The sequence below is a fragment of the Aquarana catesbeiana genome, linkage group LG05 (genome assembly GCF_042186555.1).
Source record: "Aquarana catesbeiana isolate 2022-GZ linkage group LG05, ASM4218655v1, whole genome shotgun sequence".
Taxonomy (NCBI): domain Eukaryota; kingdom Metazoa; phylum Chordata; class Amphibia; order Anura; family Ranidae; genus Aquarana; species Aquarana catesbeiana.
In genome coordinates, this window is record NC_133328.1 from 429,309,952 (window position 1) to 429,331,934 (window position 21,983).

General features: G+C 41.1%; 1 protein-coding gene across 1 annotated transcript in view; it reads right to left on the reverse strand.

The window, feature by feature from the left end:
* LOC141145015 (beta-Ala-His dipeptidase-like) overlaps positions 1 to 21,983 on the reverse strand; it is a 98,781-nt gene that overhangs the window by 18,125 nt on the left and 58,673 nt on the right. The window contains exons 7-10 of the mRNA XM_073631248.1: positions 18,247 to 18,441; positions 12,272 to 12,356; positions 11,153 to 11,313; positions 6,079 to 6,243 (exon numbers count right to left, since the gene is read on the reverse strand). Coding sequence (XP_073487349.1) covers positions 6,079 to 6,243; positions 11,153 to 11,313; positions 12,272 to 12,356; positions 18,247 to 18,441 — 606 coding nt within the window. The remainder of the gene's footprint in view (positions 1 to 6,078; positions 6,244 to 11,152; positions 11,314 to 12,271; positions 12,357 to 18,246; positions 18,442 to 21,983) is intronic.

Genomic DNA, 21,983 nt, shown 5'->3' on the forward strand with positions numbered 1-21,983 from the left:
CACACATAGGTTGGACATGATGAACTTGTGTCTTTTCAAACTCACCTACTATGTAACACCAAATGAAATGTCTGGTGGAAATCCAATACAGCTCACCATCCAAATAACACCATTCCCACAGTAAAGCATGGAGGTGGTAATATCCTGTTATGGGGGTGTTTCTCTACAGCAGGGACTGGAGCACTTGTCAGGATAGAAGGAAAAATGGATGGGGCAAAATACCAAATTCTTGAGGAAAATCTGCTGCCCTCTGCCAGAAAGTTGTCAATGGGAAGGAGGTTTACTTTTCAACATGTCAATGACCCAAAACACACAGTAAACATAACCACACAGTGGTTGAAGGAGAAAAAGGTGAATGTCCTTGTAAGGCATAGTCAGAGACCAGACCTAAACACCACTGAACATCTGTGGAATGAGTTGAAGACTGCAGTCCCCAAAGGTCATCATGAAATGTAACTGAACTTGAGCAGTTCTGCAAAGAAGAGTGGGCAATTATTGCAAAGTCTAGATGTGCAAAGTTAGTAGAGACATATCCCAACAGACTAAAGGCTGACATGTTGGTGTTATATATTTTACTTGGATGTTGTTATAAGTTGTACTAGTAAATACAGCTGGATAAAACAAAAACTGTATCTGTCTTCATTTCAGGCTGCACAGCAATATACCCACTGTGGGTGTGTATATATGTATATATACACACACACAAACATATACATACACACACACACACACTGTATTTTAAGGGCAAGTTCCATTAGGAGATTATGGTATGTTATAATGGTGCTGTTATACCAGATCTCACCAGAAGATGAAGCTTTGGAATAACTCAGAGTCTACAATAGGTGCTTCCCCTTGAATTTCCCTAATAAGATTTATTTATTTTATTTATTTCAGGTACTTATATAGCGCCGTCAATTTACGCAGCACTTTACATATACATTGTACATTCACATCAGTCCGTACACCCTCAAGGAGCTTACAATCTACAGTCCCTAACTCACATTCATACATACTAGGGCCAATTTAGACAGGATCCAATTAACCTACCAGCAGGTCTTTGGAGTGTGGGAGGAAACCGGAGTACCCGGAGGAAACCCACGCAGACACAGGGAGAACATGCAAACTTCAGGCAGGTAGTGTCTTGGTCGGGATTCGAACCAGTGACTCTTCTTACTGCTAGGTGAGAGTGCTACCCACTACACCACTGTGCTGCCCTATATAATAAGATGTTACGCACAGAAATCTCCTTTTAAGTAATCTAGCTATTAAACTGTTTCAGTTGGACTCCAGTATTTACAAGTTTTTGCAAAAGGAAAATAACAAGCCGATGCAATTTTAATTTTTAGACCTTCAATACCTTAGCCACTGCTTTCGACACCTTTACTACTGGCATGAAAACCTTATTATTCCTTCTGTTACTGTGCTCCCCCTGGTGGCCACTAGGTTACAGATCCAATTTAAGACATTTACAGTTTTCTAACCTAGAACAGTGTTCCCTAAAACTATAGGTCAGGGACATATTTTTGATGGGTTACCACTTGACTGTGGATAGACTTGTTTGCCCAAACAAGAAATCAGTGGCGAGCACATTGACTTTGACTGACAGCACAGACACATATGGGGAACTAGAACGTGTACTAGGCAGGGAACAGAGGGAAACACACAGACAAAATCTAAGTTCTGATACCAGGTCAAATTCAGACACTTACACTACAAATACTCACCCCTGCTACAGTGATGCAATATTCACAAGCTCCCCTGGTGACAGTGACATCTTCTCCCTGGCCTCCTGTGGGTGAGGGGTCTTCAACCTTCTTGACTGGCAATTGTGGGATAACAAAACACTTATGTATGCACAAAAGAGTTCATCCATCTTGGAACTGTGGTTTGTTGAGAATTTACAATGAGCTTTGCATATGCAGCTCAGTGTACATGCTAAAAAAAAGGCTGTGAACAGGCAGGTAGGTCCATTCTATTGCCTCCCCCATGCCCTCTCCCCTCAAGCCAAGGTGTTAGGTGTAATCCTGGACTCCAATGTCTCCTTTCAGACTATTTCCAATCACCATCTTGCTGCTTTCACCTCCATGACATTTCCAAAATTTGGAACTATTGACATCACAAAGCTACTAACTCACTCCCTTATTATCTCTCCTATTGCAACACCCTCCTTGTTGTCCTTCCTTTACACAGGCTATCCCCCCTTCTGTCTATCATAAATGTTGCTATCAGACTCATCCACCTTACCAACCGCTCAATGTTCACTCTCAATGTACACCACCCCACTCTGCTAATTCTTCTCCATTTGCCCAGCAAATTAAATTAAAGAACATACAAAGCCATTCTAGCCCCAAGCCAACCTTGTCTCAAAATATCACCAAACCATCCTCTTTACTCCTTCCAAGAACTCCTGGTCTTCAGTTCCCTTGTCACCTCTTTCCATGCTCACCTCCATTACTTTTTCAGAGCCTCTCCCTTTTTCTGGAACTTTCTACCTCAGTCTGATTGACTATCTCCTACTCTGTCCATCTTTAGGTAATCTCTTCAGGGAAGCCTATCCCACCTCATTCCTCACAATTATTACTTTATGTATCACTTGCACCTCTCTTATAAAATTTAAGCTCTCATAATCAGGGCACTCTTAATCTTCTTTTCCTAAGGCGGTAGTAAACTCTGATACTATAAAAAAAAAATTTAAAAAACCTGAGTTAGGCTTACCGGTAACTCATTTTCTAGGAAGTCTTCCAGGACAGCCTCTGAGACTTTCCTGGTGGAGAGAGCCTGTATTTCACTGACCGTTCTAGCAGTCATGACTGCTATCCAAAAAACATTTTGTAAGGTTACCCATTGATCAATCCTCCATAGGCTCAAAGGGGCTCGACATTAATGCTTTCAATACCAGATAAAGATCCCAGGTTGGACAGGCCTTAACTGCCACTGGTCTAGATCTGGATAAGGCCTTAAAGAAGTTTGATACAAACTGATCCTGTTGTACAGGGGTCTGAAGAAACATGCTGAGGGCTAAGGCCTGAACTTTTAAAGGTGCTAACTGAGAGCCCTTTGTCTCCCCCCCTATTGAAAAAAATCCAAAATTGTAGGAATATTTGGGGTTATTTGGCCCCAGTCTGACATCCAGGAGCTGAACCTCTTCCACATCTTGGAGTAAATGGCTCTGGTAACGGGTTTACGACAGCTAACCAAGGTTTTTACTACCTTTTCCAAAAACCCCTGGGATGTCAGAAGCTGCTCTTCAGAAACCATGCTGACAGTTTTAAAGTTGTCACCTGGGGGTGAAGAACTGGTCCCTGTGCAATCAAGCCCTCCCTCTGTGGGAGCAGGATGGGTGGAACTACCGAGAGGCTTTGCAGCATGGAGAATCATGACCTTTTGGGCCAATAAGGGGCCACCAGGATGAGGTTTGTCTCTGAGATGAACTTTCGAAGAACAAGCGGAATCAACCTCATCGGGGAAAAGCATACACCAGGCTAAATACCCAAGGATTGGCTAAGGCATCTATTCCTATCGCCTGATCCCAAGGGTTCAGGGAAAAGAACTTATCTACCTTTTTGTTTTTTTGGGACGCAAAGAGGCCCACTTCTGGTATACCCCATACTTGTGTGATGGCTACAAAACCCATCTGGTTGAGTGCCCATTCGTCCTGACTCAGCCGTTGATGACTAAGAAAGTCTGCCAGAGAATTCTGGGACCCTTTCAGGTCTATGGCTGAAACTGAGGCCAACTTTTGTTCAGCCAATGGAAAAAAAAGGTTGTTTGCAATTGTCTGCAGCCACTGACTCCTCGTACCACCTTGCATGTTGATGTATATAATCGTGGTTATGTTGTCCGAGCGGATCTGAAGGTGAAAATCCACTAGTTCCACCTGTTCCATCACTTATCGCTCGCTGGACTGCTAACAACTCCCCTTTGGTTGGAAGACCACCGGGCTTCTCTTGGGGACCAGGTCGCCTGGGCTACTCTTCTTCCCAGATGCGCTCCCCAACTGAAATGACTGGCATCGGTAGTAAGAACTTTTGTCTGGGGAGTAATCCACTCTAGGCTTCTGCATAGGTTGTGCTGAGCCCACCATCACTAGAGGGACCTCCTGACCTTCAAGGGAAGGAGAACTCGAACCAATTTTTTTATGAGGAACACCTGCAAAGGAATCTCGCTCAAGGTACTGCGGGAAAAGAGAATGTCATAAGGCCCACTACCTGAGAGATTTCTCTTAGTGAGACCAATAGATTGCTCTGCAGCCTTGCTGCCAAGTGGTCCATCTTTAGAAATTTTTCCTTTGGCAGAAAAATCTTTCCCTCCACCAAGGTGATCTTGTATCTTAGGTATGAGAATCTCTGGGATGGAATTAGGCAGGACTTGTCCTGGTTGATCAGCCAGCCCAAAGATCGAAAATAATCCTAAATTCTTTAAGTTCTTCTGCCAGTTGGTGATAGGATCTGGCTATTAAAAGCAGATCGTCAGGGTAAGGAACAATCATGATTGCTTTCAGTCGCCAGGGGGCCAGGGCTTCTGAAAGAATCTTTGTAAAAATTCTCTGCGCAGAAGCTAGGCCGAACACAAGTGCCTGACATTGAAAATGGTGTATTTCTGAGCCCATCTTGACGTCAATCTTAGATATTTCTGACAAGACGGGTGAATCGGGACATGAAGATATGCATCTCGAAGGTCCAGAGTGGCAATAAAACAGTTCTGATAGAGCATGTTTCTCGCCAAGAAGATCGATTCCATCCTGAAATGTTTGTATTTGAGAGATTGATTCAAGGGACGGAGATTGAGAATTAGGCAAAATTTGCCTGATGGTTTTTTCACCACAAAAACATGTGAGTAAAACCACCCCTGCCTGCTCTTTTTTGGGAACCTGAGTACTTTCTGGTCTAAAAGATCTCCTATCAGGAGACAAAGTGCATTCACTTTTTCCCGATCTCAGGGGAGGCTTGTCACTTACAGTCTTTTGGGGGGAATTGATTCGAACTCCAGCCTGTAACCATTCTGGATCAAGTCCAGAATGAACTTGTTGGGGGAAATTGTCGCCCATTGTGGGAGGAAGCTTCCCAATCTTCCTCTCACTGGGAGACAGGAGTTATTGGGGTTTGGCGGGTTTCTGAGGAGGATTGAATAGTATCCCTCCTCTACCTCTTCCTTTGTGACCTGTCCAATGGTTCTTTGGGCGATTATCCCGGTCGGCTTGACCTTGCTGCCTTTGGCCACGAAAGGACCTCCGGCAACCTGCCTGCTTTTTCACTTCAGGGAAAGCTTTCTTTTTCTCAGCAGTGTGCTCTAGTACCTCTTCTAGGCCTGCACCAAAAAGATGATTTGCCAAAAAAGGGATGCTGCACAGATGCAGCTTAGAAGCCAAGTCCCTAGTCCAGGTTTTCAGCCATAGGGCGCACCTGGCTGAGTTCACCAATGCCATGGATCTGGCTGCTAATTTTACCGAATCAGCACATGCATCCGCCAAGTAACCCCTGCTTTAAAAAGCAGCGGAAACTACTTTAGGCCTCATAACACTTGACTAGGCTGTTATGAACTGTTTTTGGCTCGGGCGTTTTTGAGCTGTAAAAAAACTCCAAAACAAGTGCGTTCTGAGAAGAGTTTTTCAGCTGTAAAAACGCTGATAAATGATCAAAAACGTGTCTCACCAGCGTTTAACATTTTTGATCCCATTGATTTAAAAAAAGAAAAAAAAAAAACACTTAAAAACGCTATTGCAAAAACTGTGAAAAACTTTGAAAAATTCACTGCAAAGCTACTGGCGTTTTTATAACGTTATTATATCGTTCACTGTGCATGAGGCCTAAGAATTAAGTTTTTATTACCAATATGTTGGCTTTTTGATTTGCTGCTTTACTAAATAGGAAAACATTGAGCAGTATACTTGAATAGAGTTTATATGTTTGTTTTTATACTATACGGCCATTCATATTTGTTTTTTAAGGCTTTGCTGACATTTTGGTAATCATTTTTTTCTTGGGTCCTAGTACAGTAATAGTTGTCTTATTTGTGTCCTTTGATTAAAAAAAAGTTTAAGAACCCTTATTCCATGTGAAAGTTTTCATTCATTCTTACCTGCTTTTCCACTACGGGGATTCGCATATTTGGAGCTTGCCGAATTGAGAATTTTCCAATCACTTTTGAAGGAATGACAGTTTTGGTCCCCGTTCCAGAGAATGCTCCCTCTATACCATGGATGGAAAGGCTGGGGTATCGCCACATGTGCTGAAGAATTTCTTCCTGCAAGAACAGTAACAATGTGTCAAAAGAAATTCATTTGTAAGACATATTAGGCTCAGTTCACTAAGATAACTTATTTTAACCAGATTTGTTATTTGCTTCTATGAGGTTATGAGGAATCAGTATTTTTTTCCATATTATAGCACTTCATTGCTTTATTTATTTCAGGAAGTGTTACTTTTTTTCTTACCACCCATCAACTATTCCTTTTATTGCCCCCCCCCCCCCCTTCCATAGGTGCCTTACTGAAACTCACAGAACTTGTGACCCTAAATCCAGGGGCATTTTATGGAGTTATAATCCATGAAATAAGTTAGTTGCTACTTGATTTTTACAATCTATCTTGTATTTACAATTCAACAAGAGAATGTGTTCAGTAAATTAATCCCATCCATGCTTTAAATGCATTTACTAAAAATAATTCATTTTTACGTTACAAAATACAAATAATACATGGTAGTAAAGATACTTCACATGTGATGCTTAAGAAGTAATGACTGTAAGAAACCTGTCTGTGTGTTCACTGGCCCAAATTTTCACTCCTAATTAATAAACCCTGTAGTCTATAGTGATAGCCCCAGACCATATGATTTGGGTTTCCTAGGCTGAGACCCAAATTTTATTCATGGCAGGCAACAGGTACTTTATTTTACTCACACACAATGGTGATTTGGTAAGGCTAACATGTGCCCTATAGATGCATGCCAAGTGTTCAGTATATTGTTAAAACGCTATAAAAGCTCAATTCACTAAGATATAATGTGTTATCTTTATGTGTTTATGCGTTGTCTTTATTTTCTTCCATATTCATGTTATTAATATAAAAAAAATAGAGGAGTCACTTTAGCAAATAACAATCATTACAGCTTGGTAAATTGAGACTAACATGAATGGTTCTCTTTAAAATTTTGTATCCGTTTGTAAAAAAGTACATGATGTTCATAAATGTACTGGACCTCCATGAAGCATACATACCTATGTAGAAAAGTGGTCACAGTAGCAACTGATATCTTCAACAAGTCCAGCACTTACAAAAGACTGACCAGTTTTAGGCTACATAATTATGATACCTTTCAGGTTCCTTGTGAGAATGTTACATGAGCATAAGGGATCTTTTTTTTTATCAAATCAAGTAAATTTTATTAAAAAAAAGTATAAGGCATTACATTGTACAGACAGTCAGCCATTTAGCTTTTTACTAGCAAGAAATAATACATGTCACTGCATAATGTCTCCATACCAACTGTACAACTGCCTGTAAAGAGAACAGTAATTATATCCAATACTTAATACCTAATACTTGTAACCCAAGGAATAGAAAATATATAACAAAGAACTAAACACCCTGGAATAGTGCAATTCTTACAAGAATAGCTAATGGTCTAGCAGCATTTGCCTTCTGAATCAATACTGAGTACATTCTTACTTTAAGATAATAAGTAGAAACCACAGGACTAGAGAACAATATTCTATGTATTAGTACAGCTATGTCTGTAACAATCTATCAAGAACAAGTTGGTGAGGTGCTATCCTCGGGGGGATTTAGCCAACATTGCCAGATATTCACAAATTTCTTGTGTAGTATATATAATAACTGTGGGGCCCAAATCATTTTAGTAAGATTGGCACGCCCTGTCACCGTCAATGGTAATTTACACCAAATGACACACTTATGTTTGAATTTCTGTAAGATAGGTTTAAGGTTCAAAGAAATATAGTCCCATGGGTCACTTGTCACTATTATACTCAAATATTTGAAAGATGTAACCATCTGTACTTGATTTACACTCTCTGGTAAGGCTGTAGGTAGTGGGTCTGGAGGAAGGAGAACCGACTTGTGCCAATTGATAGCGAAGCCTGAATACATTCCAAACTTTTCAATAAGCTGCATCACCACTGTCAGAAAACCTGCAGTGTTTCCCAAATATGTTAAGGTGCCATCTGCATAAAGTGAGATTTTATCTTCTCTAGGCTCTCGTTGAAATCAAATAATGGTCGGTGAGGCTCTAAACATTACCGCCAGTGGTTCCAGCGCTAAGGAAAAGTGCAGCGAAACAATGGAAAAGATTCTGATAAAGAATCATTTATTCTAATTCTTGCCATAGGTTCAGCATATAAAAGTTGTACCCAGTAAATAAACCTATTTCTGAGCCCAAATTTATGTAATACTGCCCATAAGTATCGCCACTCAACTGTCAAAAGCTTTGGCAGCGTTGAGGGAGAAAATAGCTCTGTTTCCTGGATTGTCTACTGGGATTTGAATGTTTAAAAATAGCCTGCAAATATTTAAAGCCGTGGATCTTGCTGGGATAAATCCAGACTGGTAAAAATGACCACCCCGGAGATAACCTTCGCCAATCTGATAGCCAACACCCGGGCCAGTAGCTAAACATCAGAATTAAGCAATGAAATAAGTCTTTAAGGAACCTTGTCTGGCATCATTCAGTGTTTTCAGAAAGACAGGCAAAAGAGTTTCGCCATATTTTTTATATGTTTTGGTTAACAAAACATCTGCTCCCAGGGACTTACTATTGGCCATCTTTGTCGCTTCTAGGGAAACTTTCTCTAGTGTAAGAGGAGCATTTAACATACGAAAATCCTTCCGTTTAATTCGTGGGAGGGAGCATTGATCCAAAAATTTGGCAATAGCTTATCCAGTAGGATGTACTTAGCATAAGGGAGCTTTAGTTCAAATAATGTTTTTTTAAGTCTAAATGTATGTAAAAGCAGAAGATGGGATGACAGTCCATTAAGCAGCCATTTACCCTAAAGTATAATTGATGTTACTTTGACTCCTGCCCCCTCCTTCTCTTAAAAAATAGACATGAATTTTTTTTTTCAACTGGTGCTATGTACTTCCTCCAGTACTCCCTCATTTATAGCCTAAGCAAGAATGTTACTCCCTCCCCACCCATGTGCAGATGTGCCATAGGGCTTTGGGTATCAAGCGTGTGCAGATGTGCTGCATGCATGGGTTTCCCACCACCATCTGTGAACGTGCCGGGTTTGCTATTTGGTTATTTGAGAATTCCCCACATTTTGCCATCTTTGTGCACGAACAGGTAAAACATGCGCATGTGCAGATGTGCTGAAGGGCTCAAAGGCTGGGCAGAGTCCTATGGCACATCTGTGCATGCGCTACAATGCTGGCGCCAGGGTAGAGGGACGGCCTGTACTGGAAGGGAGTGAAGTTCAGCTGTAAGCCTATAAAAACCAGAAGATATTCATGACAGTTTTTCTCCTTCCAGTGGTGATAATATGCATATTTGTGCAATACGAGAATAGATATTGGAGGAGTCCTTTAAAAAAAAATTGTTAGGCTTTGTGATTGGATCAGCATGTCCAGCTGCGATATTAAATCTACAGCTAATTTTACAATCAAAAGTGTCTTTTTTAGGAATGAGGGTAGTCTTTTGTACAACATTATTTAGAGGTATCAAAAGACCTTTAAGTGCATGCATCTTCCTAAGGTGTTGATTACTAAATCACCAATGGTCATCTTTAGTGAAAAATTATACAGCAGCTCAGGTATCACACACTGATATATGTGATATGTGTAACACCACAAAGAAGCCCAATAGAGCTATGTCACTTGAGCTATCTCATCACTGCTGACAACTCACCAATGACAGAATTACCAAGAAACCACCTACTTGTTGTAAGGAAACGATCCATTGGCAGACAGACCTGTAAGATGTTGCTTTCTTGCTGCCCAGTAAAATCTCGCAGCATTAAAGAGCCATCAAGGGGCGTTGCTAGATCTACAAAAGATCTCGGGCTAGAGCCCATAGCTCAGAGAGCCCCCCTTACATCAGGGTCCACAGAATTCCCCCTTATATCAGGGTCCCCAGAGAGCCCCCCTTACATCAGGGTCCCCAGAGAGCCTCCTCTTACATCAAGGTCCCCAGAGAGCCCCCAGAAACCCATCCTGAAGACTCCTGGGATGTATGACATCATTTGGCCTAGGCCAGAAACCAGGAAGCAACACAAGCAATGCGTAAAGCAAGTAAATAAAATATATGTGTTCCTATCTATTTACTAATGCTAGCAGCACAAGGATTACAAATGTTTAATGCTGATTGAAAGAGTCAAAAAAGAGAAGTCTTAAAGGAGCATACTGGTACATAGCAACTGTGTTTCTTTTTTTTTTAGCAGTTTGCATTAAAAGCAATGCACATAGATAAATGTCATGAGATTTTAAAGAGAAGTATTAGTTTAGCTAGAAAAAAAAAAAAAAAAAAGTTATACTCACCTAGTAGGATGCAGCATTGGTCCAATGCTGCATCTGTTCCCTACCAGCTCCAAGACTGAGAACCGAGCAATCAAACACTGCTGTTCACTCAGCTCTGGATCTTCAGGCTGCAGAGAGTGGTGACTGTCAGTCTATAGCTCTCTGCTCTGCCCCTCCAATGCTCACTGGAGTGCTGACCTGTGGAGGGTGGGAGAGTTTGGCTTAGGGCCTCAGTGGGTCACTGAGAGGCTGAGCTAGCTACCAGTCTAGACATCTTGGTGGATTCAGACCATACGTTCAGGATCTGTTCAGAGCCTGGACCGGCTCTGTGATGCCAACCGACAGCAGGCTTTGAAAACGGGTCACAGGAGTGCAGAACAGACTGCATTTCTGAGATCCACAGGAAAAGTACAGCCAAAAAAGCTTTGGCTATACATTAAGAGCCATCTAAAGGCAAAACCTATAGCCCTGGACTGGCAGTAGATTTTCCCTAGTTACAGGTAGGATCATGTTAAATCTAATCTCTAACTCAGTAATCCTCTTAACACGATAGAACACTTTCCTTTCACACTACAGAACCTAATGTCTACAGAACATGTGAGAAGATGATGAAGTTTAGAAGAGATAATTGGTATGGCATTACAATAGTAAGTGTCTGAAGTAATAAAAGGTTTTTACCTTACTGCTGTACAAAAATGTGTTCACCTCTGTGTTGTTTTTGTGTTCTTCTATATCAAAATCTATATTTTCATACAGCTTTTTTTCTTCTTCTGTTATTGGAGCAACGTCGTCATAAATTCCAGGGATAAGAATATGACCAGTAGAGTCCACAAGGCTTGCTATGTAAAAAGGGATGCAAGATTAAAGTCATTACCAAACCTGAGACTCCTTTTAGGCAAACAAAAAAACAGTCATGAGAATAATATTGAAGCTGTCATTGCTGACTCCTTCTAAAAAAGCTAATTGTCTGGCTATTATGCAGAACTTCTGGGTTCAATACTTTCAGAGTAATTTGATTTCTTTGGCTGAATACATGTTTTAGGTCAACAATTCGAAAGTATTGAATCTAGAGGATCTGCATGACAGTCTAACAACTGTTATTTTCAGGAATATTATATCAGCAATGGCAGCCTCTCCATTTCTGTCATGACAAAGTACATTTGGAAAGAACTCTAAAAATAAGGAAACCAACAGGCAAGCTTGAAACTGGGACACTTTTAGCGACCATAAAATGCCCGATCCCACCTCTGATACAGAGACTTTGTGGTTGCAGAGGATAATACCAGGTAGTTTAGAGACAACCAAAAGGAGGCAATACAAAGCACTTCAGGTGGGTGGAAGCTCTCATTATCTCTTATAGAGAATTCTTTGTGACTAGATGATTCCTTCCATCTTTTCGTTAGGTAAAGGAAAAAAAATAATTGACTATACTTTAAATGTATATTATCTGTCTGAACTGCCAGTCACAAAACACAATATTGGGTTCATGATATTTTCTCCCCACCATTCTTACGTAAAAAATATATGCCCACCCTTACCTTTAATATCACAAACACATAAATGCAACTACACGTATAGACTGGGACAGTCACTTTGCAAAGTTAACCTATATTTTGCAAAGTGAACAGTTTTTACTTCTTAGTAAATTCAACCCCAATATGTTACTGTTCAGTGCTTCAAAACCAGTGTTGGGCATTTCGGATCAAATATTAAATGGGAATTTCACTGTAAACACTCATGCATTCCCAGTTGTCATATATTTGTAACACATTTGTAATAATGTACTGTTCACATTACCCAAGAGATATACTAGGTCCCTTGTTGATTCATGGATGATGCCACCAAAAGTTCCTGAGTGCAAGTCTTTTTTACCACTCTCCACCTAATGAAGATTACCAGAGGTAAGATACATAATTCAAACTACAATCATCATTCAGAGTTATATTTTTTAGTGAATATATACTGTAATTTTAATCCTTTTTGTGCAAAGATTTTTCCAAAGATGCTATACAACCAAGGGAAAAAAAGATTAGTTTAATTTTACAGTGGTCACAGTAGTAATTTTATATTAACATGGAAGGGCTTACTATAATACCAGCCTTGGTCAAGTGCCACAGGTGGCTGTATGATCAAGTCAATATTCTGACTGGTAAAGCCTTGCTTTATTTTGAGCTTTAACATAACCATTTCTTTATAAATACATATGTGTGTGTGTATGTATATATATATATATATATATATATATATATATATATATATATATATATATATATATATATATATATATTTCTCATTTGCTCTGACTTGCACTGTGAGCTGTAAGATCTTATATAGACAGGTGTGTTGCTTTCCTAATTAAGTCCAATCCGTATAATCAAACACAGCTGGACTCAAATGAAGGAGTAGAACCATCTCAAGGATGATCAGGAGAAATGGACAGCACCTGAGTTAAAGTGGTGCTCTGGCCAAAATTATACTTTTTAGATAAAATTACCCCTATAATACACAAGCTTAATGTATTCTAGTAAAGTTAGTCTGTAAACTAAGGTCTGTTTTGTTAGTTTATAGCAGTAGTTTGTTATTTTATAAACATACAGCAGGCCATGGCCATCTTAAGTGTGGGCAACTGAAGCCAGACTGTATTTCTTCCTGGATCTCAGCCTTGCAGATCTCGCACATGCTCAGTGCAGCACAAGCAGTGTAATAGGTTTCAGGTCAAGTTTCCATAGCAATGGCAGTGTCAGAGGATGTTACCGCCCCTTCCCAGAAGGCATTGCAAACAGGAAACAATGCGATGGGCCACGGCCAGGGAGGAGGAAGTGAAAAATGAATACAGCAGATATACAGTAGGTGCTGAGAAAAAAAAAATATCCAATTCGTTTACAGTGCACAGTTTAGTGAGGGATGCTGAAGAGTTGTAAAAGTGGGTGGAACTCCACTTTAAATAGAGTGTCACAGCAAAGGGTCTGAATACTTAGGACCATGTGATATTTCAGTTTTTCTTTTTTAATAAATCTGCAAAAATGTCAACAATTCTGTGCTTTTCTGTCAATATGGGGTGCTGTGTGTACATTAATGAGGAAAAAAATGAACTTAAACTATTTTAGCAAATGGCTGCAATATAACAAAGAGTGAAAAATTTAAGGGGGTCTGAATACTTTCCGTCCCGTGTGCGTGTGTGTACACACACGAGGCAAAAAAGTATTTAGTCAGCCACCAATTGTGCAAGTTTTCCCAGTTAAAAAGAGGAGATGCCTGTAATTGTCATCATAGGTATACCTCAAGTATGAGAGACAAAATGTGGAAACAAATCCAGACAATCACATTGTCTGATTTTTGAAAGAATTTATTTGTAAATTATGGTAGAAAATAAGTATTTGGTCAATATCAAAAGTTCATCTCAATACTTTGTTATATATCCTTTGTTAGCAATGACAGAGGTCAAATGTTTTCTGTAAGTCTTCACAAAGTTGTCACACACTGTTGCTGGTATGTTGGCCCATTCCTCCATGCAGATCTCCTTTAGAGCAGTGATGTTTTGGGGCTGTCGCTGGGCAACACAAACTTTCAACTCCTTCCAAAGGTTTTCTATGGGGTTGAGATCTGGAGACTGGCTAGGCCACTCCAGGACCTTGAAATGCTTCTTACGAAGCCACTCCTTAGTTGCCTGGGCGGTGTGTTTGGGATCATTGTCATGCTGAAAGACCCAGCCACGTTTCATCTTCAATGCCCTTGCTGATGGGAGGAGGTTTGCACTCAAAATCTCACGTGGCCTCGGGATACGCACACGTCGGCATCTCTCTGCTTGAGTTAGTTCCGGTTTCGAGCAGGCGGGCGGTGGAACACACGCCACACCACGCTGCCCACCAGCTGCGAGCCGGCTATTGGAGCGCTGTCAGCTTTTAACCATACCCTTATGGATTTTTATTAAATAAAACCCATTTTTTCGGATTCACGCTATGAAGTTCTTTCTTTCCCTATTATATATGGATGTTTAACATTTGGGGATACAAAAACATCAGAGAAGGATAAACACCCCTGGACGGAGGACCGCTTCCTGGACTCGCCATCGCAGGATTTTCCACATATGCCTTTTACCCCTGCAGGGGTTAGGCAGTCCGGTGAGTGTAAGCATGAGTGGGGGTGCAGTGAAGGACGGGGACAACACCAGTCAATGCTGAAATCATGTTCTTTTCACCAAAAGGATACACTTTAGGACCTTGATTTTGGACACTTACTGCTTTTTATATTTTTGTCGTTTTTTCACATACATTTTTTTCTTTACCTTTCACATATTGCTTTGTTGGACTTTTTATGCACATATGTTGGGGATTTTTTACTGTCATAATTGTTTGTTCCTTACTGCCAATACTGTTTTATTGCCATAAGTGTTTATTTCGGAGTTCTTGTTTTTACTTTTGGGCACATTCCTATACATATATAGGCAGTTGGTTCTTATTGAGAAATTGGCACATATATATTTATCTCAGGAGCACGTTGCACTTTATTATACTAACACCTGTTGGGAGTGTTGTTTGCACTTTAATAGCTATACTGGATTTCACCTAGGTGATTTTCATTTTTAGCGGGGCAGCAGTCCTTCCTTGTTCCTATTCTCCTAAGCACGGAATACCGTCATCCACTGCAGGATCTGAGTCCCTGGCGGCGTTGTGTGCTACTGATGGCAGCCTTTGTTACGTTGGTCCCAGCTCTCTGCAGATCATTCACTAGGTCCCCCTGTGTGGTTCTGGGATTTTTGCTCACCGTTCTTGTGATCATTTTGACCCCACGGGGTGAGATCTTGTGTGGAGCCCCAGATTGAGGGAGATTATGAGTGGTCTTTATGTCTTCCATTTTCTAATTATTGCTCCCACAGTTGATTTCTTCACACCAAGCTGCTTGCCTATTGCAGATTTAGTCTTCCCAGCCTGGTGCAGGTCTACAATTTTGTTTCTGGTGTCCTTCGATAGCTCTTTGGTCTTCACCATAGTGGAGTTTGGAGTGTGACTGTTTGAGGTTGTGGAAAGGTGTCTTTTATACTGATAACAAGTTCAAACAGGTGCCATCAATACAGGTAATGAGTGGAGGACAGAGGAGCCTCTTAAAGAAGAAGATACAGGTCTGTGAGAGCCAGAAACCTTGCTTGTTTGTAGGTAACCAAATACTTATTTTCCACCATAAAATGCAAATAAGTTCTTTCAAAAATCATGTGATTGTCTGGATTTGTTTCCTCATTTTGTCTCTCATAGTTGAGGTATAACTATGATGACAATTATAGGCCTCTCTCATCATTTTAAGTGGGAGAACTTGCACGATTAGTGGCTGATATATACACACACACATACATACACACACACATACAGTATGTATGTATATGGACATTTCTAGTAACCCCTTTTGTTTGTTTTATAAATTGATATCTGTTTGGTCAGTCCTTTTTCTGCCCATTCTCTGTATTTTATAAAAGCAATCTCAATTTCCCAGAAGCTTGTAAAGCAATAACAAGGCATTATGACAAATTATCCTCCCCTGGCAGAGTGAAACAGAACTAACTATGCAATTTGTATGGTGCACTGATGCTTTATGACTGATGGTGGAGAATCAGAGGATAGCTTCCTTCCAAGAACTGCTGAACACTGCCGGATTGGACAAACTTTGACAGAGACTTACTCAGCCTCCTCATTACTTATGTGGTGCATACAGCCGTGACCCTAAACATCAGAGCACAGGCTGCTATTCGCTTAAACTGACCTTCTTGACAGGGCCCACCCTGATCATATGTCATCCACTGTAGCACAGCAAGTAAAATTAGTGCAAGAGCTCTGCACCCTAGATACTATAATTTAAGTAAATACGTAATTATGTACATATGCGGTTGGCAGAGCAAATATGGGTCACGCAGTCCTTGGTTTTCTGAACTTACATACAGCAGTTCTGCACATTCAGCAAGGTATATTTAAAGCCAATTTTTTTTTTCATTTTCAATAAAGTACCGAATGATTAAAACACCTCCCAGGTTTCTTTTGCCATTAATATCCCACTGGAGAATTTCACTTCACTTACTGTTCTCTAGGCACAACAGGAAGTGTAAGGAAATCTCTCCAAAGAGACATTCCCTCTTAGTTGACAGTGGAATTTGTGGTCACACTGGCACATTCCTTTCTGTTCCTGCATTGGTTACAACTCAGAAGTTTAGATTTTCTTTCAATTTTAGTGCCAGTGACAGAGGTCTTAAGGAAAAATGTGGCTTTAACAGCACAGCATTAAAAGCTTGACAAAGGTTTTAACCACTTTTCACAATCAATCCAAAAAAAAAAAGCTTTGGCTTTAAATACACTTTAAAGCATTTGTTAACCCCCCAAAAAATATAATATAATATATATATATATATATATATATATATATATATATATATATATATATATATATATATATATATATATATATATTTATTTATATTGTCCTGTGTCATTTGACCCTCTGTAACACCTAAAAAACCTGGCTGATCCTGACAGTTTGTCCCCAGCCCTCTGTAAGCTGACCACGGTGTATCATGGCTGCTGAGACCAGACACTGTGGTCAGTTTATGTGCCTATGTCATCAGCAGCCTGCTATCTGCTCTCCTCTCTGCTCCTGTGTCCTCCTCCCCTCTCCCCTCTCGGTCTGTGTGTGAGCCGACCCTCCCCTCTTGTGCTGCTCTCATAACACTAACCTGTATACACCATCAGCACTGCCTTCTATTGCAGTGTCCCCCTCTGTGAATGATTTATAGATATAAATGCTGTAAATACCTAATTTAAGAGCCGAGATTGTGATAACATGACCAGCCAGCTCTCTCCTCCAGAGTGACATCAGTAATCTCAGCCCCGCCCGCTGCATCTCTCAGAGGAGAAAAGGAGAGAGCTGGCTAGTCATGTGATCGTAATCTCGGCAGTGAAATTAGGTATTTGCAGCATTTATTTTTATAAATCACACACAGAGAGGGATACTACAATAGCAGGCAGTGCTAATGGTGTATACAGGTTAGAGTGGCTTAACAACAATTTCAATATGCAGAACATATTATATGTGTCCATCCCCACACAACTATCAAATCCCATGAAACAAAGAAGATACATCAATAAAATACAGTGTGTCATTTCACTCAAGGAACTGTTTCTGTTAGGGCACACACAAGAGGCATATTTATAAAAAAAGGATAAAATAAGCCAGGAACAAAACTAAAGTTGTTGCTCATAGTGTGATCAAAGGTGATTTAATAGGTGACACCAGACACTCCAGGGATCAGGAAGTTCCCTTACACAAATGTATTCCCTTCTTCTGATGCTCTTCAGATGCTGTTTATTTGGTTTGCAAAATTATTTTATAAAGAGATATTTTAAATAGGGAAACATTTAGCATAGCCAGTAAGGCAGTCTAAAATCTAGCGATGATATGCAAAGGGCAGTAATTCCTTACAGCTGATAAGGCTTCAGTTAACTAATGTTAGAATCATGATTAGTTGCTGTGATTATACTGTACTTTGCACACTGCCTCAGTAAAAGTCTAAACCGTACATAGTGGTAGTGGTTTCTTTAAAAAATATTATTGTATATTACTGTAATGCCATGTATACCCGGGAAACATATGTAAACACTTTTGCCTTGTATTACAGTCCTCTCAATGCTTTTACTTAAACAAAAAAAACAAGGACTTGAATAGCTGGAAAAGTCATTTGGAAATTTGCTATAAGCTAAAACCTCACCCGTCTAAAGTACAAAACAGATCCTTACCTCTACAAAGAAATAGGCATTGCCTCTTGTCCCATATGTCAAGGCAGGCTTTTGGCTGAGCCGCACGTTATCAGAAATAACAACATAATCCACATCAGAGAAGAACTCCTTGTGTTCTGTAATTATTTCTTCTAAACCAGGGGAGCCAGTTTCCTCTACTCCTTCTATAATGAACTTCAAGTTCACAGGGATGTCCTAAAATCACAAAAGAAAAAAAACATAATTTAGACAATGGTTGCCAACCTTGCGGACCTTGAAGACCACTAAACTCACTATTTTGAATCCCGTGGACCATTAACATAAATTTTACATGCCTTATGCAAACAATGCTCCGGCTCTCTGAACCCCCCCCCCCCCCGCACTCTGCATGACACTGCTGCCTTACACAGACTCATCATTGGATCTCATCTCCTTATCCAGCCATGTGCTTGAGCTACATGCTCCCTCCCACAGTCTGATCAGTGCTGCAATTGGAAGTCCCCTCTTTCTTCACCTCCCACTCTCTGCACTACTCCCGGTGCCTCCCTCTGAGTTCACGGGAGTCGGAACTATAGAGGAGGCATCAAGTATCAATGTGCACTGACCGTATTGACCGTCAGCACACATTTAGAACAACACTGGAAAAATCATTGGGCGGTATACATCCAATGTTGCAATGTTGATTTGCAGCAGAACCCCTGGGGACCACCAAAATTGTCTCATGGACCATCAGTGGTCCACGGAACATCAGTGGTCCACAGACCACTGGTTGGCGACTACTGTATTAGACATTACAAATTAACATCCACATAGTATATGCCTTCTGGATTCAACAACAAAAATCTGATAATGTTGAATTGCCAACCACGCGACTAACTCTAGGAAAAGGCCAACACAATTTAACTATTTTTCTTTATTTAAAGCGGAGCTCCACCCAAAAGGGGAAGCTCCACTTGTTTGCCCATCCCTCCACTGCCACATTTAGTACCCTTCAGGGGGAGGGGGAGCGGGTACCTGGTTTGACAGGTACCCGCTCCCACTTCCGGATGACTTCGCCGTAGCAAAGTCACCCGGAAGTTCGGCCCACCTCCTCCTCCCCCCCCCCCGCCGCTGGGCCATTCACATAGCACAGCACACTTTGCGCATGTGCAGTAGAGAGCCGCAAGGCTTCATTGTCGGTTTCTCTTACACAAAAAGGCGGCGGCAGCACCAGAGAGCCGAATCGTGGACAGGTAATTGTCCTAGTATTAAAAGTCAGCAGCTACAATATTTTAAATTTTTTTCTGAAGGAGCCCAGAGCTGCTTTAAGGCTGGGTTCACACTATTGCGAATTGGATGCGGGATCGCCACATCCAATTCACAATAGCAAGAGAATGTGACCGGCTCTCTATGGAGCCGGTTCACATATCTTCAATGCAGCTCCAGTGCGAATTTGCACAGGAGGCCTGTGCGTCTTTTGGTCCGTTTCAGGTCTGAATTCAGCCCAAAATTTAGGCTGAATTCGGACCTGAAACGGTGAACCAGGACACACAGGACCCCTGCTGGAAGCTGCATCAGCATCTAGTGTGAACCGAGCCGAATACATGTATTCATAATAAACTGCATTTACATATAACTATATATTATATTAAAGGGACACAGGGAGGGGTACTAATTAAAGTCGGACTTTGAAGGCATGGAAACAATGGAGAAGTATCAAGGACTAATATTCATAACATTTATTGAAAAAAGTACATAATATAAACATAGTGTTTAAAAAGATAAAAAAACATGAAAAATAGTACAGTAAGTACAATAAGCCCTTGTGCGTCTACACGTTTCGCCGTGAGGCTTCTTCAGGACACGATCAAGGTTCAGAGACGTAACACGTCACAGGAAAGAGCAAGTCTCACTGTCTGAAATGAGATACATTCCAATTAAAAGAAATGTTGCATAACAATATTACATGTGTATGGGGAAATAGTATTTGGTCCCGTGAATTTCCTTGACATTTGTTCCCAAGCTCTAACTGTCGTGTGCATTGAAGTTGTAATATCTGGGTGTGTTTTAGGGCCCCTAAACACCAAATTACTCAATGCCGAGTATGATGCCAATATAGCAGCCTCCAAATTGACCGCTGGATTGGACTTTGGCTGGGAGAACTACCAGCGAACAGTTACCAGAACCGCTGTCCAGTAATATTTTTTAAAACAGGGGAGTGCCAGACCTCCCAACGACAAGGGGAGCTGTAAGGTGGTTCGGGCGACTCTAGGGGTTCATCCTCCCCATACGAATGTGTTAACTATTTGATTCAACTTAGCAAAAAAGGAATTAGGGATGGGAACAGGGGTATTACGAAAAACATATAGGAACTTGGGGAGAAAGTCATCTTAAGAAGATTAATCCTGCCTACAGGTGACAGGGGGAGAGATTATCAAGTCTGACACCTGGTGACAAGTTGTTGTAGGATCGGGTAGATATTATCTGTCAGATATTGAGACGGTTCCCGCTGTATTTCAATCCCCAAGTACCTGAATTTAGATACCATGGCCAGCGGTACCCTCGGATCCATGGGGGTTGGGGTCTGAGATAATGAAAATAGAGTCGATTTGGTCCAGTTGATCCGAATGCCTAAGAAAGATCCATAGCTGTTAATAATTTCCAGTGCTGCAGATGCATCTGGGAGATATAGCAATGCATCATCAGCGTATAATGAAAGTCTCTCAGTCAATGGGCCGAGCGCTATTCCCCTAACCGTTGGGGATGCTCTAAGTAGGATAGCCAGGGGTTCAATAGCTAGGGCAAACAGGGGACAGTGGGCATCCCTGCCTGGTTCCCCTGCCCAGGAAAAAGGGGGGGGGGGGGGGAGTATTCCGTTTGTGCGAACTTGTGCGGTGGGACTACTATAGAGAAGTTTTATCCAGGAGATAAATTTAGGGCCGAAGTTAAACCTTTCAAGGACCTGCCATAGGAACTCCCACTCAACCGAGTCGAAGGCCTTCTCAGCATCCAGAGAGGCCACTACACCCGGGAGGTCCTTTTTTTTCTGCAAGAGATAGGTTGGTGTATAGTCGACGTAGATTGATGTCGGTACCTTTGCCCGGCATGAAGCCCGTCTGGTCGCCGTGAATTATAGAGAGGATGACCGAATTGAGCCTAGTGGAGAGTATTTTAGTGGTTATCTTGGCATCTACATTTAAAAGCGATATGGGGCGATATGAGGCACATGACGTGGGATCCTTATTAGGTTTGGCTATAACCACAATAACCACCTCTGACATAGAGGGAGGGAGGCAACCCTCTTGTAGCATTGTCAGGAGCAGGTTGTGGAATTTAGGGACTAGAAGATCACTATTTGCTTTATAAAACTCTGCCGGTAGTCCACCAGGGCCCGGGGTTTTTGCAGACCGGAGTGCCCTCACCGCTGTTTGGACCTCTTTGAGAGTAATTGGGGCATCTAATGTATTTCGGGCCTCATCAGAGAGTTGTGGGAATTATATTTGATTTAGAAAGTTATGAAGGTTCTCTCAAGTAAAGGTGGCTTTAGAGGTATAAAGATGTTCATAATATCTAGCGAATTGTTCATTTATATCAGTGGGGTCAGAGCAGAGCGCTCCCATGTCGTCTTTTATATGGGCAATATGTGATAGAGAGGAGCGTTCCTTAGCCAACCATGCTAACAATCTACCCGTCTTCTCCCCTTGTTCAAAAATTCTCTGTGTCTGAGCAAGCAACTGTTTCTTGGTGGTCTCAACCTTCATCAGAGAGATTTCTCTGTG